Below are 26,627 nucleotides of genomic sequence, written 5' to 3' on the forward strand. Positions count from 1 at the left end.
CATATTCCCTTATGATTTATGTGAGCCAGGTGACAGCGAGAACGGGCCGGACGAAGCGTCTGCCGCCTACAGGCAGTCCACCGTCAAGCCCTTGGATGAATGAGATGTACTGGTTGGGGGTGTAGGGGTGCTGGGTGGCCTCAGACATCAGCATCCTTGGTTCCCGGGAGTCCCCTCTGTTGTGGTTGTTTTGGCCCCCAAGATGTTCTCCCAGGTCGTCAAGCATCATCATAGACTGGGATGTCGCTTGTGAGTTTGCACCTCCTCATAGCACCATGTAAGAGTTTTCGCTCATCACAAAAGTGAAATCCCCGAGAGAGACCGCCCCACGGCCCTGGGGCGGCTGGTGAGGGAGCTGGCCGGAGGCCCCGGTGGCGTCTGCCTCCCCCGTCTGCGGGTACAGCCGGCTCATCATCACCACGGCCTTGGGCGTCTCGGCCTCTGCCGGCTGGACCACCACGGCGTCCTCAGGGGCACACTCCAGCTCCCCGTCTTCCATTCTGTTCAAGGGTGCCACGTTCTGCGTGTCCTTGATCCACTCCTGCAAGGAGGAGACGTTGTTGCTCACAATGGTTGCAAAGCTTGAAATGATGCCGTTTGCACCAACATGGGTGGACCTAACTGGTGTCACACTAAATAAAGTCAGTCAGACAGAGAAGGGAAAATATTATATGATATCCCTTTCCTGTGGAATCTAAACAGAGATGATACACATAAACTCACTGGCAAAACAGGAAGAAACTCAAAGGCGTAGAAAACGGACGTATGGTTTCGGTGGGAAGGGACAGTTATGGAATCTGGGAAGGTCATAGACACACGCTCTATTTAACATGGAAAAGCAGCAAGGACCTGCTGGACAGCACAGGGAGCTCTGCTCAATCCTCTGTAATAACCTATGGTCACCAGGGGGAAGGGTGGGAAAGGGATAGTCAGGGAGTCTGGGATGGACATGGACACACTGCTGTGTTTAACATGGAGAACCAGCAAGCACCTGCTGGACAGCACAGGGAACTCTGCTCAGTACTCTGTAATAACCTTATGGCTCCCAGGGGGAAGGACGGGGAGAAGGGATAGTCAGGGAGTCTGGGATGGACATGGACACACTGCTCTGTTTAACATGGAGAACCAGCAAGGACCTGCTGGACAGCACAGGGAGCTCTGCTCAATGTCACGTGGCAGCCTGGATGGGAGGGAAGTTTGGGGAGAATGGATACATGTCCACAGATGGCTCAGTCCACTTTCTGTTCACATTATTAATCATCTATACCCCAATACAAAATGTTTTTGGTGTTAAAAAAATTAAAATTAAAAACAGTTATTCTGGCTCAGACTCTGTGTCGCAAAGCCCTGCCTTCAGAGCTGCTGAGTCTTCACACACGTCCCCGGCGTGGACACTTTGCCCAGTTGGGTCAAAAAAGCTCTCGTGTCTAGCAATTCTCGTGTCTGGAATCCTCTGGTTTTCACATCTGCCTTCTGTCATCAGCCTCAAAGTGCCGGCCTGGGGTCACTCCAGACACACGAGGGCGGCTGAACGTCTTTTCAGAAACCCAGATCCGTTCTCCACTCCCAGGTATGCTGTCTGAGATGGGAGTGATGACGCGTGTCAGAAGCAGGGCCTTCCGTCAGCAGGTCCGAGGGAGTGGATGCTGAATTTCTAACAGGTGACCCAACATTTCCTGAGGTTGGGCGCTCCATGGGACCGCCCTCCTCAAGGGGACTCCTCACTACCTTCTAACATCCCTCCCCAGCTCCTTCTTCTAGCCCCAGTTTTGGAGAAAAAACTGAGATTCCCTGTCCTAAATTCTGCTGTAACCCCCTTTCCTCTCCCTTGCGGGGGACCGGGACACCACTCCCAAAAATGCCCCTTTGACGTGCGGAGGATGTTGACATGAAGGCAGTTACGTATGAAGAGTTGCAGAACGTGTTCTCTGCTCTCCACTTGTCCTCCCTAAACTTGATATTAATATTAATTAATGCGCCTTTGGGGAAGTACATGTACATTTTGAAGAGCCACCTGGTCCCTTCCAACTCCAGAGACAACGCTTATCACCTGAGAGAGCTCGAGTCTGCGTAAAATCTCACTAAACAGCCCCCATTTCTCATGCATTTCCTAGTCACCTCCGTACATCTCACCTGCCACTCACAGGTCCCAAACCCCTTTTCCTTTACCTAATCTCGTCCAAACACTCCATCATCCTTTGTTAAAATGGCAAATCAGCCCCAAGGTCTAACTACCTTTTGGGGCTGTTCACGTCTCTCTCTTTAATCTTGCTGGTCCGTTTAATTTGCAGGGCCCCAGGGACCGCACTTAAGAGGGTATAAGAAAAAAACTTTTTCTTTCTTTTCATCTCCTACACCTAATCATTTTTACAATTCACTTTTCTCCTCTAGGAAGCTTAATAGACTTCCCAGGTGGCGCTAGTAGTGAAAAAAAAGTTAAAAAAAAAAAAAATGCCTCCCAGTGCAGAGGACCTAAGACATAGGAGTTTGATCCCTGAGTCGGGAAGATCCCCTGGAGAAGGAAATGGCAACCCACTTCAGTATTCTTGCCTGGAGAATCCCACGGACAGAGGAGCCTCGGAGGCTGCAGTCCATGGGGTCACAAAGAGTTGAATACAGCTGAAGCAACTGAGCAAAAACAAACAAACAAAAGAAACTGAACAGTGCCCTCTCTTTCCAAAATAATGATTTATGCAAGTGCTACCCCTCAGAACGTGGGAACAGGGCTTAATTTGGAAACGAGTTCTTTTCTTTGCAGAGGTGATGGAATGAAGGGTCTGAGATGAGGTCCTCCTGGATGGGGGTGGCCCTAAACCCAGGGACAGGGTCCTTATAAGACACAGAAGAGGAGAGACATGGACACGGAGGAAAAACCACGTGGAGACGGAGGCAGAGACGGGAGGGAGGCGGCTGCCAGCCCAGGGACGGACGCCCGGAGCCCCCAGAAGCCGGAAGAGGCGGGAAGGACCATTCCCACGAGACTCTGCAGGGAGCCCAGCCCTGGGACACCCTGACCTCAGACGTGTGGTCCCTGGGACCAGGGGGAGGATGAGCGTGTGATGCTTTGCACCCCCAGGTTTGTGGCAGCCCCAGGGAATGCCCGGCGCTCTGATCTCGGCGTCCTATCAAATCCACGCCTGGTGACACTGCGGGGAGCCGGACCCACCCCACCTTGCTCCATCCTCCCCAGTTCCTCCTCGGCCCCCTGTAAGCGTTTATCACGGAAAGAAGTTAACGACCATAAATGTCGAAAAGCGGAAATGCAGGTCTCGCTGTTGGCCCCCCTGCAGTGGGAACAGAGTAAGAATGGAACCTTCTGATAAGATCAGAAGGCGAGGAAGCTGGAAAATCCCATGGTCCTGGGGCAGAGGGGACACCGATCTAAGACTGATTTCTAGAGAAGCCGCCCTCAGAGACCCTGGGATTCACTTTCTCTGACCGAAAGAGAAAACCAGTAAACCTCTGCTTTCGAATTCAAAGAGGCTTGCAGGAGTTTCAAGAGGAATGAAAGCCGTTTGTTGGTTTTTTGGGTTTTTTTTTTTTCATTAATGGTGAATCAGCCCCAGTGTTCATTGCAACTCTGTTTACAATGGCCCAGACACGGATGCGGCCTAAGTGTCCATCCACACAGTAATGAGGAGACATTTCCTCTTTCAAGGGGGATCTTCCTGATCCAGGCATCCAACCCAAGCCTCCTGCTTTGCAGGCGGATTCTTTACCATCTGAGCCACCTGGAAAGCCCCCGATAAAGGACAGGTGGTGTATATATATATATACACACACTGGAATGCTGCTTACTGACAACAAGGATAAAATAAATGCCATTTGAAGCAACAGAGATGAACCTAGAGATTATCATATTAAGTAAAGTAAATCACACAGAAGAGAAATATCGTACGACATCCCTAATATGCAGACCCCAAAGAGAAATGATCCAAATGAGCTTGTGCACAAAACAGAAGCAGACTCACAGGCTCAGAGAATGACCTTATGGTCACCAGGCGGAAGGGTTGGGGAAGGGATAGTCAGGGAGTCTGGGATGGACATGGACACACTGCTGGATTTAACATGGAGAACCAGCAAGGACCTGCTGGACAGCACAGGGAACTCTGCTCAATGTCCCGTGGCAGCCTGGATGGAGGGGAGTTTGGGGGAGAAGGGAATGTGTGTATGTGTGGCTGAGTCCCTTTGCTGTCCAGCTGAAACTGTCGTTAATAGGCTATACCCCAATGCAAAATAAAAAGTTGATAAAAAAAAAAAACACACCTCTAAGTAGACAAAATAAAATAAAATATTGAAGAGGGGTGAATTAGGGTTGCCCAGAGCAAGCTTGTTCATCATGCACAAGGAGATGCCACTAACCTGGAAGTTACCTTGGTGGGATTCAAAGAGCCCCAAGAAAGAGAACTTGGGATCAGGAACACTGGGCATGAGAACCTTCTTAATCCTGAAATGGACATGGACAGTCTGGTCAGATGGGCTGGCACCCCCGAGCAGGGCATCCACATGGAAAGACCCCACCACCACCAGGGGCCCAGGACAGCTGCATATGGATCTCGGACACTCAGCACCTTGGCGGAATTACGTCCCCTTGAGAAAAAGCAGAGCCAGCAGACGCTCTCTGCCCTCCCCCGTCTGCCTGAAAAGAGAGCATTAATTTCCCTCCTGATTTGAAAAAAAAAAAAAAAAAGGCAATAATTCCACTCACGAAAGCTCACCCTCTCCTGCAGCAGGAAATGGACAGTGAGTCATATCACCAAGATGGTGTCAAGATGATTCCATTGAGACAGCCTTCATCTGCCTGCAGTTTGTCTCACACATCTCTTAATCACTTCCCCACAATTTGCGCCCATCCAGACTCTCCGTCCCCTTGTCTGCTGACTTCTCCACAGAATATTGCCCTTTGCTAAAATGCTCTGAAAGTCCCCAGATGAACCGCCTGGTTAGCTCTTCACTTGCTTCCTGTGAATGACTTGTGCACTTAAAAATATTACATCAAAAAAAGAAAGACAGGCAAATTCTTCGGTGACTGTCTGTAGTTGGCCTGTTTAATTTGCAGTCCCCTCGGAAGGGAACCTAGGAGAGGTTCTCATCTGATAGGATGCTAATCCGATGAGAGTGGGAATCTTATAATAAGATGAGGTCAGGACACAGACATATACCCAGAGAGGGAGGAGCGTGTGAGGGCTCGGAGGAGACGGCCGTCTACACGCCCAGGAGAGAGGTCTCAGCAGGAACCAGCCCTGCCCACACCGGGACCTCAGGCTCCAGCCTCCAGGACTGCGAGAAATAAATGTCTGCTGTTGAGCCCCCAGTCTTCGGTCCTTTGTTATGGCAGCTCCGGGAAAATAATACAGTTGATTAGAACACTCACTGGAACAGAAGCTTTCTTAAAGACAGGAGGAGTGTTTATTTTTTCCCCCCTAAGAAGTGTATTCCTCAGATTCCCTTAGGGGTGGTTTCCGTTTTCAGTTAAAAACACCACAGCAAAACAAAACAAGAGCAAAAAAAACATCAGACCTGTGACTTGTCAACAGCCCTATCTGACTGCTGCATCTCCTGCCCACTCCCTCTGCTCGCAAACAGAGAGTGATAAACGCGGCATCAGACTGAGCCGGTGAAAGCAGGGAATCTGGACGGAAGAACAAATGGGCAATTTGCAAGAATCAAGAGAATTAGCCCCATGCTATATCCAGCCATGACGGAAGGCCCTTGAAACTGTCCAACTCGGCCTGGCTCAGACCCAGCGTGAGTGGTCCAGAATGCGACTCCGTCTTTCTCGGTGCATCACTCCCACTGTTGCTATGGAAACGGCAGCCTGAGAAACACAGGCGGTGCCCACAGACCCGGGCATCAGTCCCTTCAAACATCATCAACAGTCAAATGCCTGAGCACAACTAAGCTTGAATAAGGCTGCAAAGGGCAGCAGTTAAGTTATTGCCTGGAAGGATAACAGAGAGAACTATTTAGTATGATCGTTTTGAAAAGTTTTCTACGGTTTCAGAGAATCATGTTTTGCTATATCTGTAACTGGATTTACAAGCTTTGCTTGTCCAGTTCTCCTCACACCACTCACCAAATTGTCCAGTTTAATAAATATCAATAAAAATTAAAAGATGTTTTATATGCTTGTCACTCTTACATGATAGGAGGACAGAGCTCAGTGGGATGTGCATTTGAAGAACGTTAACTACAATAAACTTAGAACAACGATTAAAAAGCAGAGACATCGCTTTGCTGATGAAGGTTGGTATAGTCAGTTCAGTTCAGTTCAGTCGCTCAGTCGTGTCCGACTCTCCGCGACCCCGTGAATCACAGCACGCCAGGCCTCCCTGTCCATCACCAACTCCCGGAGTTCACTAAAACTCATGTCCAGAGTCGGTGATGCCATCCAGCCATCTCATTCTCCGTCGTCCCCTTCTCCTCCCGCCCCCAACCTTTCCCAGCATCAGAGTCTTTTCCAGTGAGTCAACTCGTCGCATGAGGTGGCCAAAGTATTGCAGTTTCAGCTTTAGCATCAGTCCTTCCAATGAACACCAGGATTGATCTCCTTTAGAATGGACTGGTTGGATCTCCTTGCAGTACAAGGGACTCTCAAGAGTCTTCTCCAGCACCACAGTTCAATAGTCACAGCTATGTTTTTTTTCCAGTAAGTCATGTACGTATGTGACAACTGGACAGTAAAGAAGGCGAAATGCAGAAGAACTGATGCTTTCGAACTGTGGTGTTGGAGAAGAGTCTTGAGAATCCTTGGACAGAAAGGAGATCAAACCAATCGTAAAGGTGATCTGTCCTGAGTATTCATTGGAAGGACTGATGTTGAAGCTGAAACTCCAATAGTCTGGCCACCTGATGCAAAGAACTGACTCATTGGAAAAGACCCCGATGCTGGGAAAGGTTGAAGGCGGGTGGAGAAGGGGACGACAGAGGATGAGATGGTTGGATGGCATCACCGACTCCATGGACGTGAGTTTGAGTGGACTCTGGGAGTTGGTGATGGACAGGGAGGCCTGGCGTGTCGCAGTCCACGGAGTCAGACACAACTCAGTGAGTGAAGTAAGTTCATTCATGGGAATGAACATTTCTGCATCTTTTGATCTTCATGAGAATATTTCTCAACAGAGTCTGCAGGTATTGCCACACCTTTGGCTCTATTCACCTCTCCGTTTTCTTCTCGTATACCATGTGCATAAGAGAGAAAGTGATATTCAGCTAATAACCACACCACACAATTATTTTTCCCCCCAACTCACGACATATGGGAACCAAAGCCCATGTGTCTGAGGATTCTGGCGGGGGCGTCCTCACCTGTGTAGTTTCCACAGAGACAGAAGCAGAAGGAAGAGCGTCAGGAAGCAGACCATGGCAGCAACTAAAATAAATCTGGGGAAAAGGCTGCTTTCCCAGCACGAATCTAGAGGGAAACAGAATGAGGGCTGTGACGTGTTCAGCGTGATGCCGGGTCGCCCGCCAGTCCCCCCGCCAGCGCCGTGTTTCTTGCCCTCGGGAACTGTCAGGGTCAGCAGATCTTGACTACGGTGTGAAATGTCCTGGAAGGGGAGGTGGGCACACTGGAGAGGCAGACGTCAGGCAGAAGGGGGCAGAGACTCACCTGACTGCCAGTGGTGCTTGAGGGCAGCACGGCTTGATTTGGTCTGTCCATCTGTCCAGCTGGCTATCTATGTGTGTCTGTATCCGTCTGCCTGTCTATCCGTCTGTCTGTCTGTCTATCTGTCCAGCTGTCTATCTGTCTGAGTCTCTATCCATCTGTCTGTCTCTCTATCTGTCTGTCTATCCATCTATCTATCTGTCCAGCTGGCTATCTATGTGTGTCTCTATCCGTCTGCCTGTCTATCCATCTGTCTGTCTGTCTATCTGTCCACCTGTCTATCTGTCTGAGTCTCTATCCGTCTCTCTGTCTGTCTGTCTGTCTGTCTGTCCATCTGTCTATCTATCTGTCCAGCTGGCTATCTATGTGTGTCTCTATCCGTCTGTCTGTCTATCCATCTGTCTGTCTGTCTATCTGTCCAGCTGTCTGTCTGTCTGAGTCTCTATCCATCTGTCTGTCTGTCTATCTGTCCAGCTGTCTATTTATCTGTGTCTCTATCCATCTATCTATCTGTCCAGCTTGCTATCTATGTGTGTCCCTATCCGTCTGTCTGTCTATTCATCTGTCTGTCTATCTATCTGTTCAGCTATCTATTTTTCTGTGTCTCTATCCATCTGTCTGTCTGTCTATCTGTCCAGCTGTCTATTTGTCTGTGTCTCTATCTGTCTGTCTATCCATCTGTCTGTCTGTCTATCCATCTGTCCAGCTGGCTATCTATGTGTATCTCTATCCGTCTGTCTGTCTATCCACCTGTCTGTCTGTCTATCCATCTGTCCAGCTGGTTATCTGTCTGAGTCTCTATCCGTCTGCCTGTCTATCCCTCTGTCTATCTATCTATCTGTCCAGCTTCTATCTATCTGTCTCTATCCGTCTGTCTGTCTATCCACCCGTCTGTCTGTCTGTCCACCTCCCATCGATCGCTATGTCTACCTGGGACGTCCCCTCTGGGTCAGCAGTAAAGAATCCGCCTGCCAATGCAGGAGACACGAGAGACCCGGGTTCGATCCCCGGGTCGGGAAGATGCCCTGGAGGAGGAACTGGCAACCCACTCCAGTCCTCTTGCCTGGGGAATCCCATGCGTCCATGTAGCCTGGCGGGGCTACAGTCCATGGGGTCGCAGAGTCGAAGACGACTGAAGTGAACGAGCAGGCATGCACGCGTCTGTCTGTCCTCTGTCTGCCGTCTGTCTGTCTGTCATCTGTTATTTTCCATCTGCTTGTCTACCGCCTGTCATGCATCTGTGTTGATCTGTATGTCTCATGTCTCTGTCGCTCCCATTTATCCATCATCAACTTTTCTACACCTGTGTCCTAACTCACTTCAGCCCTGCCTGACTCTCTGTGACCCCATGGACTGTAGCCCTTCAGGGGTGGGAGGATTCCGTGGGATTCTCCAGGCAAGAACACTGCAGTGGGTTGCCATGCCCTCCTCCAAGGGATCTTCCTGACCCAGGGATCGAACCCGAATCTCCTGTTCTCCTGCATTGCTGGCAGATTCTTTACCACTAAGCCACTGGGGAAGCCCCTACTTATCTCTGTCTGTAATCTATCATCATCTACCCATTAAGCATCTATTAACTAATAACCATTTATCATCTATTTATCTATAGATCTATCTAGCTCTCTATACCTATATCCACAGAACAGCATTCAGTCATGTCCGACTCTCTGCGACCCCATGGACTATACCGTGCATAGGATTCTTCAGGCCAGAACACTGGAGTGGATAGCCTTTCCCTCCTCCAGGGGAATCTTCCCAACCCGGGGATCGAACCCAGGTCTCCCACACTGCAGGCAGATTCTTTACCAGCTGAGCCACCAAGGAAGCCCAACAACATTCATAAATTACACTTATTATTCTTGTTGGGTCAATAGAAATAAAAGTGAAGCTTAGTCCGAGGATAACGGCCACAGGAAGAGGCATTTCTTCCACAGTGCCCTCTGCAGAAGGCCTTGGGGCCATCCGTGTTTTCAGGCGCCCCATTCCACCCTCCCCGTGCGTAGCCCGCTGGCCTGTATTGGGCAGCAATGCTGCGTGACGAGCATTACCTTGCAGCTCCCCCCTCTGCAGGCGCGTCACCTCTGACCAGTCACTGGGGTGTGTTTCTGAGCCGTAGGCAAACTCCAGGGCTTTCACCCTGGCCCGGAAGAAATAACACTTCTCAGTATCCAGACCGTCGATGGTGACGTTGCAGTTTTCTGCCTCTGTGGACTGGAGCGGACAAAACACACACGGTGACCCCTGACCGACGCTTTACCCGGACACGTTCATCTTGTCCCAGAGATTTGCACGAGATTCCTGCTTCCACGACTTCCTTCTCCTGTTTCACTTCTCTCTGGGCAGATGTTTATCCTCAAACCAACAGCAAAAAAAAAAAAAAAAAAATGCAGAGATGGCTCTGCCCTTCCCTCCAAAAAGGAAATAAATCTGCCATAACAAATATGATGAAAGATGCTTTTGAAGACTTTCTAAGTTCTTCCTTTTAAAATATGTAATTAAAAAAAACAATGCATTTATTTATTTCGCTACGTCAGTTTTCAGTTGCAATATGTGGGATCTTCATCACAGAACTCCGGCTCAGTCATTGCCTCGCAGGCTGAGTTTCCCTGACACACGTGGAATCCTGGGTTCCAGGGCCAGGGATGGAACCCACCCACGTGGCCTGCTTTGCACAGCGGATTCCTAAGCACTGGACCGCCAGGGAAAGTGAAAAAGAAAGTGCTAGCCGGACAGTCGTGCCCGACTCTCTGCGAACCCATGGACTGTAGCCCGCCTTGCTCCTCTGTCCGTGGGATTCTCCAGGCAAGAATACTGGAGGGGGTTTGCCAGGCCCTCCTCCAGGGGATCTTCCCGACCCAGGGATCGAACCCGGGTCTCCTGCATTGGCAGGCAGATTCTTTAGCGTCTGAGCCACCAGGGAAGCCCATAATCACCTGAGCAAGGGCATAAAACAAATGTGGATATATGTGTCCCCTCTGTCTCTCCACCCCTGGGGGTGCCTACTCACACCCGACCCAAGACGATGTAGCCTCACCTGCCACTCAGTGTCAAAGACGGTCTTGTGTTGGATTTCATACTGTAGATCGCTGTATCCCAGGTTGGAGCAGGTCACCGTCACGGCCTCCTCACGCCACCGGAAGCTGAGGTCGCCGGGGGATCTGGGTTTCACTGAAAATGAGAAACAGCAAAGTGACTAACACGGCCGCGAAGATAAACACGGCCCATCTCTGGACTCACAGTGGCCCGTGGGCTTCGATCCGCTTTCCTCTCTGCCTGCTCCCCATCCTGTCCCGAATACTTGATGAGACGTGAGGTTTCCTTGTCTTTAGCGCATGGACAATCAGAAGGGTTAGCCAGCTCTCCGAGGACCCGTGGGGGGTCTCGTGGGAAGGAGCTTCCCTGAAACTGGTGGAGAAAGCGTACGGGACGTGTCATGAAATGAACTGTGTTCCCACCAGGAAAAGACGCCGTGAACTCCTGGCTCCTCGCCCTTCACGATCTCTGGACAGAGGATCGTTACAGAGGTAACCGTTTAATGTAAGATGAGATCACAGAGACCATGGAATTGAACAGTCAGACAGAGAAGCAAAAACATCCTATGACATCCGTTATATGCAGAATCTAAAAAGACGTGATACAAATGATTGTAGTCACAAAACAGAAAGAGACAGACTTAGAGAACGAACTTATGCTCACCAAGGGGGAAAGAACGGGGGAAGGGACAGTTAGGGAGTCTGGGATGGACATGGACACACTGCTGTATTTAACATGGAGAACCAGCAACGACCTGCTGGACAGCACAGGGAACTCTGCTCGATCCTCTGTAATGACCTTATGGTCACCAGGGGGATGGATAGGGGAAGGGATAGCCAGGGAGTCTGGGATGGACATGGACACACTGCTGTGTTTAACATGGAGAACCAGCAAGGACCTGCTGGACAGCACAGGGAACCCTGCTCAATGCTCTGTAATAACCTTATGGTCACCAGGGGGAAGGATGGGGGAAGGGATGGTCAGGGAGTCTGGGATGGACATGGACACACTGCTCTATTTCACATGGAGAACCAGCAAGGACCTGCTGGACAGTACAGGGAACCCTGCTCAATCCTCTGTGATAACCTTATGGTCACCAGGGGGAAGGATGGGGGAAGGGATAGTCAGGGAGTCTGGGATGGACATGGACACATTGCTGTATTTAACATGGAGAACCAGCAAGGACCTGCTGGACAGCACAGGGAACTCTGCTCAATCCTCTGTAATAAGCTTATGGTCACCAGGGGGAAGGATGGGGGAAGGGATAGTCAGGGAGTCTGGGATGGACATGGACACACTGCTGTATTTAACATGGAGAACCAGCAAGGACCTGCTGGACAGCACAGGGGGCTCTGCTCAATCCTCTGTAATAACCTTGTGGTCACCAGGGGGAAGGATGGGGGAAGGGATAGTCAGGGAGTCTGGGACGGACATGGACACACTGCTGTGTTTAACATGGAGAACCAGCAAGGACCTGCTGGACAGCACAGGGGACTCTGCTCAATCCTCTGTGATAACCTTATGGTCACCAAGGGGAAGGATGGGGGAAGGGATGGCCAGGGAGTCTGGGATGGACATGGAGACACTGCTGTGTTTACCATGGAGAAGCAGCAAGGACCTGCTGCACAGCAGAGGGAGCTCTGCTCAGTGTCCTGTGGCAGCCTGGATGGAGGGGAGTTTGGGGGAGAGTGGGCCCATGTGTGTGGATGGCTCAGGCCCTTTGCTGTCCACCTGGAGTCATCACAGCATCGTTAATAGGCTCTGTTGTTGTTTAGTCGGCAAGTCATGTCTGACTCTTGCGACCCTGTGGACGGTAGCCCCACCAGGCTCCTCTGTCCTTGGGGATTCTCCAGGCAAGAACACTGGAGTGGGTTGCCATTTCCTTCTCCAGGGGAATCTTCCCAACCCAAGGGTGGAACCTCTCACTGGATTCTAAGATGGACCTCTGACATTCCAACCCTCAACGAAAAAGAAAGAAAGCACCATTACATCACAGAAATGTAGATCAAAACAGCAATCTTTGCAGAGACTAGTTTACTCCATTTGTACGATGGCTCCTAACCCAAGATGCATAGTCAACCCTCGAGGTACTTAATACGTACGGTAAGCGCTAATCGCTAGGTCCTTGGTGAGGAGAGGCTGTGTTCCATTCCGGATGGAAAAATATAGAGGTCCATCTCTTTGGACCTCCAGGAGGCACCCGGCACTGTAACCCTGTTGAAGCATATAGTTGGAGCATGATCTGTATTCCTCCTTTTTATCGAATCTGTAATTTTAAAAAGAGACTCACTCAGTCCTGTAGCGTCCTTGAAAGTAACATCTTGGGGCTTCCCTGGTGGCTCAGCGGTAAAAACAATCCGCCTGCCGCTGCAGGAGACTCGGGTTTGATCCCTGGGCCTGGAAGATCCCACATGCCGTGGAGCAACCAAGCCCGTGAACCCTAACGACGGACCCCACACTCTAGCGCCCACAAGCTGCAACTAGTGAAGCCCTTGCACCCTAGAGGGTGCGCGCCACCACAGGAGAAGGTGTCCTTGAGAAGACAAGACCACACGACAGCAAAGGCTCAGCACACCAACGACCACACACGCAAATAAAATAAAAACTAAAGAGCATCTCGAGGGCCGTTCCTGTATCCCGCGTCTCTGCCACGGGCTCAGAGTGGGCACCAGGGCATCTGCTTCGACCACCTCCCCTGACAACTACAGCAAGACCTGTCAAAACAAAAAAGGACCCCCCTCTCTCTCAAATGCTGATACCCCTTGGATAGATCCCGTAGGGGTCGAACAGTGGCTCTGCTAATGGCATGCCTACCCGCTAACCTGAAACCTGTGAGCAAGACCTTATTAAGAAGCAGGGTCTCTGCAGCGGTGATGGAGTGAAGGGTCTGAGATGAGGTTCCTCCTGGATGGCGGTGGCCCTAAACCCCATGACAGGGTCCTTACAAGACACACAAGAGGAGAGACACGGACGCAGAGGAGAAGCCACGTGGACACGGAGGCAGAGACGGGAGGGAGGCGGCCACCAGCCCAGGGGCGGACGCCCGGAGCCCCCAGAAGCTGGAAGAGACGGGGAGGTCCCTCCCCTGGAGACTCTGCAGGGAGCTCGGCTCAGGGACACCTTGACCTCAGACGTCTGGTTCTCAGGACTAGGGGAGGATACTTTTTGTTTTTCCTGTTATTCCAAGTTACCCAGCTTGTTGTAGTTTGTTAAGACCATCTAGGATACTATTAATGGTATCAATAATAATAATTGCTGTCACATTTCAATAGCATGAGCAATCAATACGTTGGTATCAATCAACAATTGACCTCCAGAGCAAACAAGCCCTTGATTCAAGGAAGCATTTTTAATACGGATGTGCCAAAATTGGATAAAGCTTTGAGACTCTCCTGCAGTGTTAACAGGAAGCCTAGAGGCAGGCTTACGTTCCATCCTTAAGACCTCAACCGCGATCTGTGATGAGATCAACAGTTACCTCCTGTCTGACAGAACAAACAGCTGCTCAGGGAAAAAAACAAAAAATGATGTGAGCTATCTGTGAGACCACCTATACCACGCGGCACTTTTTTCTTTGCCCCGTGAGTCTCATTTTCCTAACAAATTCATCTTAAAAATTTCCCTCTTCTGCTCGCCTTCCCGCCTATCTCGTGTTTTATCAGATGGCAACGACTCAGGCCCTCACCAAACACCCGACTCTTTACAGAACTGAGACCAAAATCATTGGGGGAAAAAAAAAAAACTGCCGCCTCCCACGTGGCCACTCAGGTCTGTTGAGTCAGGCAAGGCAAAGCGCCCTGTGAAAAGGGGAAATGGGTGTCTTTGGAAGGCGGCCCCTGGTGAGCAGGAAATATAGTTGAAGGCGACAGAGACGCAGGCAAATAGAGTTGCTGGGATGTTGCCGAGGGCCCCGTGGGGTCAGACCGCTCTGCCTCTCCTGCGAGGATCCGGGTGGTTCCGAGAGAGACTCAGTCATCCCTCGGGTAGAAGGTCTGGGAGCTGCAGTCCTGCTTGTGGTGATACGGGGGGGTCAGGGTCCAGAGGGCACACACGCACATTCACACTTGGCCTTATTTCACGCCTTCAATTCCTGGCTGACCCCATCGGTGCCGTCTTCCCAAAGGCATGGTTTTCCGGGGTGGGGGGCCCTTACCTGCAGACAGACCTGAAATTAATCCCAGTGACGGCACTTACTTGTAAATGAACGTGAAATTAATCCCAGCGTATGCACTTGTGTTCCACGTAACCTGCACGGTTTCGAAATTAAAGTTGATCACCTGCAGTTGCAATGCGCTTCCTGTGCAGAAAAAAACACACAAAAAAAGATTAGCAGAGAGGACTGTGAGGTGACTCTGGAAAGGCTTTGAAATTTGTAAAATGATGTCAGCACTCGTAAGAATGATACGGTGCTTTTTAAAAAAAAAAGTTAATGATGCATCTCATGTAGCCCAGTATAACCAGAATATCAGACTTGCATGATAGCTCAGTGGGTAAAGAAGCCATCGGCCAAGCGGAAGTCACAGGAAATCCGGGTTCGATTCCTGGGCCGGGAAGATCCCCTGGAGAAGGAAATGGCAGCCCACTCCAGTGTCCTTGCGTGGAGAATTCCACGGACAGAAGAGCCTGGCGGGCTACAGTCCATGGGGTCGCAGAGAGTCGGACACGACTGAGTGACTAACCACGCATGCAACCAGAATATTATCATTTCAGCAAGTTACTCATCATCATCATTATATCAGAGTTATTATCTGTCTCCTCTCTGTATTTACGTATCCATCAATCATCTGTCACCTCCGTCAACTACCTAGGTAATTGTCTGTGTAACGATGTGCAGGTATCTATCTGGTCATCTACAATTATGAAGACAGTTTATATTTTTACAATGTGTCCAGAGTCTGTGTGTGTTTCGCACTTACAGAACAAGAATGATACTGTTCTTCAAAGGGAGTATAGAAAATATTTTATAGTGACTATGAAGGCAGCATCGCTTTTCAAAGACGAGACTCGCTATGCTGTACACCTGTAACTCATCTTAGTATGCGTGCAAGCGTGCGTGCTCCGTCGTGTCCAACTCTCTGCCACACTATGGACTACGGCCTGCCGGGCTCCTCTGTCCATGGGATTCTCCGGGCAAGAATCCTGGAGTCCGCTATGCCCTCCTCCAGGGGAATCTTCCCCACTCAGAAATCAAACCGGAGTTTTCTGGGGCTACTGCTTTGCAGGCGGAATCTTGACCGCTGAGCCACCGGGAAAGCTCATGCATCAGCTCTACGTCAACTAAAAATTCTGTAAAGCAATTATCCTTCTAATAAAAAAGAAATAATCTTTTATTTTTTTACAAAAAGGATTGAGTTGTGTGCTTTAGAAAGCGGAATCATCTGGTGTGTGAATTAACATTGAAACAAAGCCGTGAACCAGAGCATCACCCATGCCCCGTCCCCCGATCCACCTTTTCGGCCTAGTTTCAGTTCCCCCAGATCCTCTTCACATCCGACTCACACTGGTGAGCAGGGAACCCCACGGAGAGGGTCTTGAAAACGGGAGTCTCCTATCTCATAGATCCAGACGGTTCTGAAAGGTCTGGGGACTTTTGTAAACGTGACTTTGGTTCTGTAACTTCTGAGTTTTTTTGTTTTGTTTCTTTTTTTTTTTTTTTAACTTTTTCTTAGAAAACCACCAAGGTCGCGAGCAATCTGGACATGAACAAACCGTACCAGCTACGGGCCTCTGACAGGCAGAGACGTCGTGTAAATACCAAGAATTCCCCTCACCACCACCCCCTCCCCAGAGGTAGAACCCGCTTCCCAATTTGGAGAGCGTATGGAAAAATGATGATTCAGAGGCATTTGTTCCAGCGAGCTCACAGGGACTTGAAGCCCAGCCCTGCTGGGTGTTTCCGAGGGGGTGTGAGTAAGGTCATCCAGGGCGGCAGGTCGTGGGGGCAATCGGCACATCATTTGTTACATCATTTGAGGTAGAGTCCTGGGGTCTTCTTCCATCCCCGCAGGTTGGGGCGGTTCAAGCAGCCTTGGCTATTACAGATACCACACGGGTTTTACATCGATACACGCTGCTGATGCTGCTAAGTCACTTCGGTCGGGTCCGACTCTGTGCGGCCCCGTAGACGGCAGCCACCAGGCTCCGCCGTCCCTGGGATTCTCTGGGCAAGAACGCTGGAGTGGGTTGCCATTTTCTTCTCCAGTGCATGAAAGTGAAACGTGAAAGTGAAGTCGCTCAGTCGTGTCAGACTCTTAGCGACCCCATGGAACGCAGCCCACCATGCTCCGCTGTCCCTGGGATTCTCCAGGCAAGAACACTGGAGTGGGGTGCCATTGCCTTCTCCGATCCATATATATAGAGATGTATATAATTGCATCTCACTAGCTTCCCAGGTGGCGCTAGTGGTAAAGAATCCACCTGCCGATGCAGGAGACGAAGAGGACTGTGTTCGATCCGTGGGTTGGGAAGATCCCCTGGAGGAGGGCATGGCAACCCACTCCAGTGTTCTCGCCTGGAGAATCTCATAGACACAGGAGCCTGGCGGGCTACAGTCCCTGGGGTCACAGAGAGTCAGACACGACTCAGCGGCTCAGCACACACACACTCCATCTGTTGCCCACACCACCTTCTTGCTTCTAGAGCAGTTCATGAACCCAAGGGCACAGCAGCAAAGACCCAGCAACGGCCAAATGTAAATACACAGATAAAATAAAAAATAGCATTGCGAGAGCCGTTCCTGTGTCCCGCGTCTCTGCCACGGACTCAGGCTGGGCACCAGGTCATCTGCTTCAATGACCTCCCTCCCCTGACGACTACAGCAACACCTATCAAAACAGAAAAGGACCCCTGTCTGTGTCAAATGTTACATCCCTTGAATAGATCCTGTAGGGCTTGAACCGTGGCTCTGCAGATGGCACGCCTGTGTGCTAACCCCAGAACCTCACTAGGAAATGGGGTCTCTGCAGACGTGATGGAGTGAAGGGTCTGAGATGAGCTTCCTCCTGGATGGGGGTGGCCCTCAACCCAGGAACAGGGTCCTTATAAGACACACAAGAGGAGAGACACGGACGCAGAGGAGAAGCCACGTGGAGACGGAGGCAGAGACGGGAGGGGGGCGGCCACCAGCCCAGGGACGGATGCCCAGAGCCCCCAGAAGCCGGAAGAGGCGGGAAGGACCCTCCCCTGGAGACTCTGCAGGGAGCTCAGCTCAAGGACACCTTGACCTCAGACGTGTGGTCCCCAGGGCTGGGGGTGTATGCCTGTTCCTTGTAAGTTCAAGGGCATTTTTTTGAGGGGGAGGGGGCAAAGGTGCTTCATCTTTAGCCCAGTAGCCCTGCCGTCAACACGTGATGGCCTCGGATGGAAATACTCTCTGATAGTCCACTGCAGCCATGAAGTCTGACTCTGTTTGTTAAAAATGGATCGATTGAGTGGAAATGGCCCCTGAGGGGTCTCTTGACACAACTCTGGGGCCTTGGGTGGGAAGAGGCGCTGCTTTATTAAGACCACGCCCAGTGGGTTCTTAGGGTCTCACACCTGTAATGACCTCAGGCAAACAAAAGCCATTCATCAAGTGAGCCCTGCATTTTCCAGGAATTTGCTATGAAGGTTCTGAGTGAGCCGAGCTTCACAGGGAATGAGCTCTCTGCCCTTCCAAGGTCTCTCCCAGGTCTCTCCCATGTCCTTGAAAGAAAAGCTATGACCAACCTAGACAGCGTATTAAAACGAAGAGACATCACTTTGCCAGCAAAGGTCCGTCTAGTCAAAGCTATGTTTTTCCCAGTGGTCAGGTATGGATGTGAGAGTTGGACCCTCAAGAAGGCTGAGCACCCAAGAATGGATGCTTTTGAACTGTGGTGTTGGAGAAGACTCTTGAGAGTCCCTTGGACTACAAGGAGATCCAACCAGTCCATTCTAAAGGAACTCAGTCCTGAATATTCATTAGAAGGGTTGAAGCTGAAGCTCCAATCCTTTGGCCACCTGATGCGAAGAGCTGACTCATTTAAAAAGACCCTGATGCTGGGAAAGATTGAAGGCGGGAGGAGAAGGGGATGACAGAGGATGAGATGGTTGGATGGCATCACCGACTCAATGGACATGAGTTTGAGCAAACTCCGGGAGTTGGTGAGAGACAGGGAAGCCTGGCGTGCTGCCGTCCATGGTGTCACAAAGAGTCGGACACGACAGAGCGACTGAACAACAACAAAATCCTAGTATTGTGTTTGTGCTTCAAGTGGTTCAGATTCCAGAGCTGGTCTAAACTGCACTTTTCCACCCAAACTCCAGGTGCAGGAGTGGCAGTCAGGAGGAAGCTCCAGCTCTCAAGGAGTCTGTGGCCACGGGCATGCCAAGCATAGCCAGGTCCTCCTCCCTTACGTCTGTTGCTGGAAGACGGGAGGCCAGATCTGGGCTTGTGAAGGCAGAGCGTGGGCACTGCACACAGCTCGGGAAATTACGTGAGTGTCAGGCCTGGGGACACCCCACAGCCAGGCTCCCGCCCCCTCCCCCTGCATCTGCTGGAAGCACAGTTCCCCCCACCCCCCGCCAGGGCTTCAGCCTGGAAGGTCCCCGAGGACCCGTCCAAACCAGCTGGGCAAAAGCTCATCTCGGACAGGGATGGTCTAGTGTGGCGTGATGCCCGCGGACAGTTCAGAAAAAGAACGTCAGGAACGTGCCATCGCCAGCTCCCACCTGGGCCACCCTCAGTGTGAAAGTATCAGTCACTCAGTTGTGTCCAACTCTTTGCAACCCCACGGAATGTAGCCCGCCAGGCTGCTCTGTCCATGGGGATTCTCCAGGCCAGAATACTGGAGTGGGTAGCCATTCCCTTCTCCAGGGCATCTTCCCAACCCAGAGATCGCATCTGGATCTCCTTCATTGGCAGGTGGGTTCTTTACTGTCTGAACCATCAGGGAAGCCCCACTACAGAGAGTATTAATTAAGTATAAACTAAGTATTAATTTAAGCAAAATCCTTGCACCTCTTTGCAGGCAAGCAGCACAGTGAAACGACCCAGATTCTCAGTTTTCTAGACACGGACTCTCGTATTTCTTTTTTTTCCCATCTGAACCTAATCCTGAAGGCCATGAAGAGGAGGTCCTTTACAACAGGCAGACTCAGGTTTGTAGAGACTTCAGTCGTAACCGATTCTTTGCGACCCCCATGGGCTGTAGCCCTTCAGGCTCCTCTGTCCATGGGGATTCTCCAGGCAAGAAGACTGGAGTGGATTGCCATGCCCTCCTCCAGGGGATCTTTCCAACCCAGAGAAGGGAACCTGTGAAAGCTCTTGTCAGTTTCACAGAGAAACCCATGAGTTTGCAAAAGACATTGTAAAAAAGAAAAAAAAAGCAGAGATGTTGAAAGCAAGGGCATTTCACACAGACGGGCAGCTACAGCTGCAAGCAAGACTTACCCGGCTTGGTTTTCCCTGAAGCGTTCGCGTGTCCCAGCAAGAAGACAGCGGCGGCCACCCAGGGCAGAAAGACACGCCTCATGGTGGAAGCAGGAGGTGGAGGCATTGAGCAGAAGGTCGACTCCTCCAAGGGGACTTCAGCTCATGACTAAGTACGAAGGTCACCCCTTTTTTTAAAAGGCGGAAAAGAAACTGGGGAAATGACTACAGGAAACAGTCATACTTTTATTTTAAAAGATGACTCTGGTCAGAAAGGAAAAAAAAAAATGCAGAATCATTTTTTCAGCCTTGCCGATCATTCTGGATACAACTGTCTGCAGAGGCTGATCAGATAATGGATGTCGTCTGGCCAGGGTTCTCAGCCGCTGGTGGGTCGTGAGCGTCCTGTGTTTGGAGACGCAGGCCCAGACAGGTCTCATCTAGCTGATGCTTTCTGGCTGCTCATCCAGGGTCAGGGAGGTTTGGTCCAGCTCCCGATGGCATCAAGGGAAGCAGGGGACAACATGATGTCTGTGTCAGGGACAAACTGGGCTGGTCTGCAGGGTCTCAATGGAGAATCACTTCCCAGAGGCTCTCAGGGAGATTTGTCAGTGGGTTTTGTCCTGTCAGTGGGTTTTGTCCCACAGGACAAAGCCTCGGTTGACCATCAGGGGCCAACTTACTCCCATACCCTCCGGTCATAAAACCAATCCATCCTAAAGGAAATCAACCCTGAATATTCATCGGAAGGACTGATGCTGAAGCTCCAATACTGTGGCCACCTGATGCAAAGTGCTGACTCATTGGAAAAGACCCTGATGCTGGGAAAGATTGAGCGCAGGAGGAGAAGGGGACGACAGAGGATGAGATGGTGGGATGGCATCACCGACTCGATGGACATGAGTTTGGGTGGACTCCGGGAGCTGGTGATGGACAGGGAGGCCTGGCGTGCTGCAGTCCATTGGGTCACGGAGTCAGACACGACTTAGTGATTGGACGACAACTCACACCTGCATCCAAAAGCACTCCTGGGAGTCCGTCTCGTTGTTCAGTCCACAAGTCATGTCTGACTCTGTTCGACTCTTACTAAAAATAACACCCAGCGTGACAACCATCCTTGTAAAATCATGTTTAAAGAACTACAAAGCTCTAGGACCTCCCCGGTGGTCCAGGGGTTAAGAATCCACCTTCCAATGCAGGGGACATGGGTTCAATCCCTGGTTGGCAAACGAAGCTTCCACGTGCCTTGGGGCAACCAAGCCAATGTGCCATAGCTAAAGACGGCGTGGGCTGCAGCTAAAGACCCCACGTGTTGAAACTGAGACCCAACACAGCCAGATGAATAAATTTAAGACAAATTAAAACACACACACATAAAGCTACCAACCCCTTTCACAGATATTCACTGATGGGATCTGTGAGCCACGGACAAAGTGAGCATAAATTACTCCATTTCAGAGTTAGAACCTGAGTTTTCCAGAAGCTGACAGTGGCTGCATGCGTGCTAAGTCAGTCCAGTCGTGTCCGACTCTTTTGCAACCCCATAGACTGTAGCCCACCAGGCTCCTCTGTCGATGGGATTCTCCAGGCAAGAATACTGCAGTGGGTGGCCATGTCCATCCCTGGCTGATGGACCTCAAATTGTTCGTTGCTGTGCAGCATGAAATTCAGGTCTTCCTGGCCCAAGACGAGGGGTGCTTTGGCCATGACCATCCTTCTGGAGGTCAGAGGCTCGACGCTGTGGTCTCTGGGCTACAATCCAGGTGTAGAGTACGTAGCTGGATCGATAAATAGCATAAGAGCTAGAGAAATAGAATAAGGAGCTAGATACGATGCTCCTGCTGCTGCTGCTAAGTCACTTCAGTCGTGTCCGACTCTGTGCGACCCCGTAGACGGCAGCCCGCCAGGCTCCCCCGTCCCTGGGATTCTCCAGGCAAGAACACTGGAGTGGGTTGCCATTTCCTTCTCCAACGCATGAAAGTGAAAAGTGAAAGTGAAGTCGCTCAGTCGTGTCCGACTCTTAGCGACCCCATGGATTGCAGCCTACCAGGCTCCTCCGTCCATGGGATTTTCCAGGCAAGAGTACTGGAGTGGGTTGCCACGGCCTTCTCCAAGCTAGACACAATAAGTAGATACAAAGAATAAGTACAAGAATGGACGAAGTAGACGGAATAATTAGATCCATAGAACAAGAAGACAGGTATTGTAAGAAGCTAGCTAGAATAAGGAGATAGAGAAAAGCGGGTGGATGATTACAGCGTCCTCATGTAGGTCAGCCTCTTCCAGCCTCACGCTCACAGACGCCTGGATGGATGGATAGACGGATGGATGGACGCGTAGGGAGGATAAATATCTGATTAGACGGTGACGCCGGTCCAGGGTTTCTCAGCCTCGGCAGTGCTGACGCCTGAGGCTGGACAAGTCTCTGAGGCACGGCGTCCCGGGTCCCGGGCCCTGCAGGGGCGTGGAGCAGCATCCCTGGGGTCCCCCTACCGCGCGCCAGGAACAGGCCCTCTGCCACCAGCGGTGACACTCGAACGTGCCCAGATGTCTCTGCCAGCTCCCTCCTCCCTGCCTGGCGCCTCCCGCAGAGAAGCTGGAGCTTCGAGCCCTTCTCTGGGGCTCCATCCACCTCACCCTCTGGGGACACTTCATTTCAGACGTTTTCACCTGAAAAGGACAAAAATGCCCAGGCAGGCGTGCCCGCGGCCCTGACGGGGCAGTCTGAAGTCACAGGGCTCGGCAAGACCCACAGTGCTGCTTTCCTGGGCAGGGCTGGGAATCCGGGTGTTTCACGGGGCCGGAGATGAGTCGTTCCCAAAGGCAGGGTCTCCCAGCCTCCCTGGGGTCCGTTTGTCCTTTGAGGGAATGCAAGGGGCACCAAAGGAAGGTCAGAATTCACCGTGTCCTCCAGCGTCTCCTGGGAAAACGTGAGAGAGAGACAGCATCCTGGACATGCTCACAGCTCCAAGAAGGGGCACCCGCTGGGCTTCTGCAGTTTTGGTGGACTCCCCGGGAACCTCTGAGGTTCCCCGGTCTTACCCTTCAAGGGGACATAAACCTGGAGGAGACGGGGGCAGAAAATAAGCAAGCAAACCTCCCCAGTCCCAGCCCCGAACTTCCCCAGCTCCCTTCCAGATTCCAGGATGGAAACACTCACTCCACGCGAACCCCGAAGACCAGTGGCGGCACCCCTCATGTGGATGACATGCCGCCCCTCCCGGGAACCTCCTTCCCCACGCCCTGAGGGTTCCACTCTAAACCACAAGCCGACACCCCACCGTGCGGTTCTTCCACCCCGTCAGGCGCGGGGACTGGGTCAGCAACCAAAAAAGGCAGCAGGGCGGAGGTGGGAAGCCGTGGTTGTCCCAGCGGAGCTAGAAACGTTCTGCCTCGCGGGCGAATGACTTGGGTGGGCTCCGGGTGCTTCTTGTGGCACCATGACGCTTGGAGGCATCTGTGAAGAACAGCGGGTCCTGTGTCCTGATTGACGGCGGGGGTGCGCCTGGGAAGCTCTGCTCAGGGTCGGGTGGGACCACTCTCAACGGGAGGCTTGAGAGCAGGGGAATGTTTGAGCACCTTGACACACACACACACACACACACACACGCACGGCCGCTGGGCTTGCAAAGTAACCCGACAGCTTGAGCCGTCTCTTCCCTGGCTGGGAGACTTGATCTGATGGTCAGCCTTCCCTAGGGTCTGGTCACTTCGGCTATCATCCGCTGGCCAGAGCCAGTCACGAGCCAGCCCACACTCGAGACACACCGGGAGTCCTTGGGAGGAGCTGTGAAGAGTTTGCAGCTGGGCTTCCGTGGTGGTCCAGTGGTTAAGCATCTGCCTTCTTGGAGGAGGCAATGGCTACCCACTCCGGTGTTCTTGCCTGCAGAATCCCATGGACAGAGGGGCCTGGTGGGGCTACCGTCCACGGGGTCCCAAAGAGTCAGACGCAACTGAGCGACTTTCACTTTCTTTCCCCGATGGCGCAGTAGTTAAAAAAAATTCCTCCTGCTGATGCAGGGGACACGGGTTCGATCCCTTCTCTGGGGAGATTCCACCCACAGCTACTGAGCCCATGTTCCACAGAGACTGAAGCCCACACACCCTAGAGCCCGTGTTTGGAAACAAGAGAAGCTACCGCCTTGAGAAGTCCTCTCACCATAACTAGAGAATAGCCCCTCCAACCCCATTCACTGCAAGTAGAGAAACCCTGCAAGCAGCAATGAAGAACCAGTGCAGTCCAAAAAAAATGTACATTAAAAAAAAAAAAATGAATCCACACCCATACGGATGTCTGTCTGCTAAGACTCAGCATGCCTTCCAAAAAAAGACGCTCGAGTCTTGCATGAATTCAAGATAAAACAGGCTCACGGCGATGACGCTGACTGCAGGGATGGTTCCGCCGCCTTGCACGTCACAGCCTCCGGCCCGCGCGTAGATCTATCTGAGCGTGCAGCGTGACACGACCTCTTATCTCTCCTCCGGCCGGCCAGGTTGTCGTGGGCAGCTGTCACAGAACAGCCCCAGGCGAGCCGTGAGCCCTGAGAGCGGTTTGCTATCAGATCCACCTGTCGGCTTTGACACTCGGGTGAGAACTGTTACATAACAGCAGGGTTTCCCCGTCCCAGCAGAGAAAAGAGGCCCATCTGTAGGGCACAGAGGTTGTGGGAAGGTCTCTGCTGTTTCATCCGTTGGGAGAGAGACTTGAGGAAGGGCAGAGGTCATGATCAACAACCTTGGGAAAGGAGGGATTGGCCTCAGGCAGTGCAAGAGTGGAACTCGGGGGTCACAGGGGGTCTGCGCCACGTACACCATGGTTGTCATTGCTTTTCAATCGCCAAGCTGTGTCTGACTCTGTGCGACCCCGTGGACCGCAGCGCGCCAGGCTTCCCCTGCCCATCACCAACTACCCGACGTTACGCAAACTCACGTCCATTGAGTCAGTGATGCCATCCAACCGTCTCATCCTCTGTCGTCCCCTTCTCCTCCCGCCCTCAATCTTTCCCAGCATCAGGGTCTTTTCCGGTGGGTCAGCTCTTTGCATCGGGTGACTTAAAGCAATGGAGCTTCAGCTTCAGCATCAGTCCTCCCAATGAACACCCAGGGTTGATTTTCTTTAGGACTGACGGGTAGACCATGGTGTGTGTTAGTCCCTCAGTCGTGTCAAACTCTTCTGCGACCCCATGGACTGTAGTCCGCCAGGCTCCTCCGTCCATGGCATCTTCCAGGCCAGAATACTGGAGTGGGTAGCCTTTCCCTTCTCCAGGGGATCTTCCCGACCCAAGGATTGAACCTGGACCAGTGCAGAATGCCCACATCTCAAGGCAGAGAAAAGACAACCTCTCGAGGTCTTGGCCAGACAGCTGCAACGCTGAGCACTGGGGCCTTCCTCCGCCAAGTACAAAACCTCTTAAGAGCATGGACCCCACGCTGCTGATGCTTTGATTTTGGACTCCTGGCTCGCAGAACTGCCAGACAATACATTTGTGCTGCTTTCAGCCACCCCGCCTGTGGTGCTGTGTTACGACCAATCCTGGGAACTCACACAGCTGTCACCCTAAGTCTTATACGGGCAGGAAGCTTGGCCCTTCCGTCTGGCGTCCAAACGGCTGCAGTGGACAGAAAGTCCAGTTGCTCCCCACAACCTGGCCTGTCCTCTGACCACACGGAAAAAAAAAAAAACCCATCTCCATGGGAGGCCCTTTAAGATAGCTGAGCATGGCAAATGCTCCCTTGATCTCCAGGTCAAAAGAGCCTCCTTTTGTGGTGAGCTCCAAGACTCCTCAGTAGCCTGGTATCGTGTCAGATTCAAATGCTGGGCGACCCTCCGTTGACTTCCTTCACACGCCCAAACTAATGATGGAAAGGGTGAAAGTGCGTCAGACAAAGGGCACTCACTACACGGGCAGGGACCAGTGAAACACGGTTCTCTAAGATTCTGGGCTAAGAAAGAGGATTGACTCTTTCAGAGATGGAAACGTCCAAGAAGGGGATGGAAGAAAAAAAAAAAGAGAGAAAAAAGAAAAATCTTTGCCTGTATCCTGTTAGGTTCTGTCCCTGTGGCCCCGCAAATTAAATTGACAGAAGATCGGTTTGTAGGAAAGAAGAAAGCAGAGTTTACATGCTCAGCGTGCACACATGGGGGAGAAACTCGGTGATGAGTAATTCCAAGGAATGGCTAGAGTTTGGGGTTTATATACCTCACTTGGGCTTTTCCAGGTGGCTCAGTGGCGAAGAATCCACCCGCCAATGCAGGACACGCAGGTTTGATCCGTGTGTTGGGAAGATCCCCTGGAGAAGGCAATGGCAACCCACTCCAGTATTCTTGGCTGAGAAATCCCAAGGACAAAGGAGCCTGGTGGGATGCAGTCCATCGGGTCGCAAAAGAGTCGGACAGCACTGAGCGACTAAACAAGAAAACAACAGCGTGCCTAACTCAGCAGGTGATGGGGAGGTGGGTTAAGCACACTTAGGGGAAAACCAGTGGCTTTGAGATACATACGTGGCTTTTTAGGAGAAGAAACAGGAGATGAGAGAGTGGGACGGTGTTTACACAGAGAAGAGTGAATTTTCCGCCTCCTTCACGGCTGCAAA

General features: G+C 51.6%; 1 protein-coding gene across 1 annotated transcript; it reads right to left on the reverse strand.

The window, feature by feature from the left end:
• LOC148772994 (cytokine receptor-like factor 2) lies at nt 1–21,531 on the reverse strand. Its single transcript, XM_088834415.1, has 8 exons — nt 20,055–21,531; nt 14,837–14,939; nt 12,745–12,908; nt 10,644–10,777; nt 9,658–9,820; nt 7,309–7,414; nt 4,363–4,447; nt 1–541 (listed from the first exon to the last, which is right to left on the reverse strand). Exons 1-8 carry the CDS (start codon nt 20,158–20,160, stop codon nt 266–268), a joined length of 1,137 nt encoding a protein of 378 aa, XP_088690541.1. The 5' UTR covers nt 20,161–21,531; the 3' UTR covers nt 1–265.
• Between the last annotated feature and the right edge of the window lie 5,096 nt (nt 21,532–26,627).

This window comes from Moschus berezovskii, chromosome Y (genome assembly GCF_049115385.1).
Source record: "Moschus berezovskii isolate FMDL1 chromosome Y, NW_MosBer_1.0, whole genome shotgun sequence".
Lineage (NCBI taxonomy): Eukaryota > Metazoa > Chordata > Mammalia > Artiodactyla > Moschidae > Moschus > Moschus berezovskii.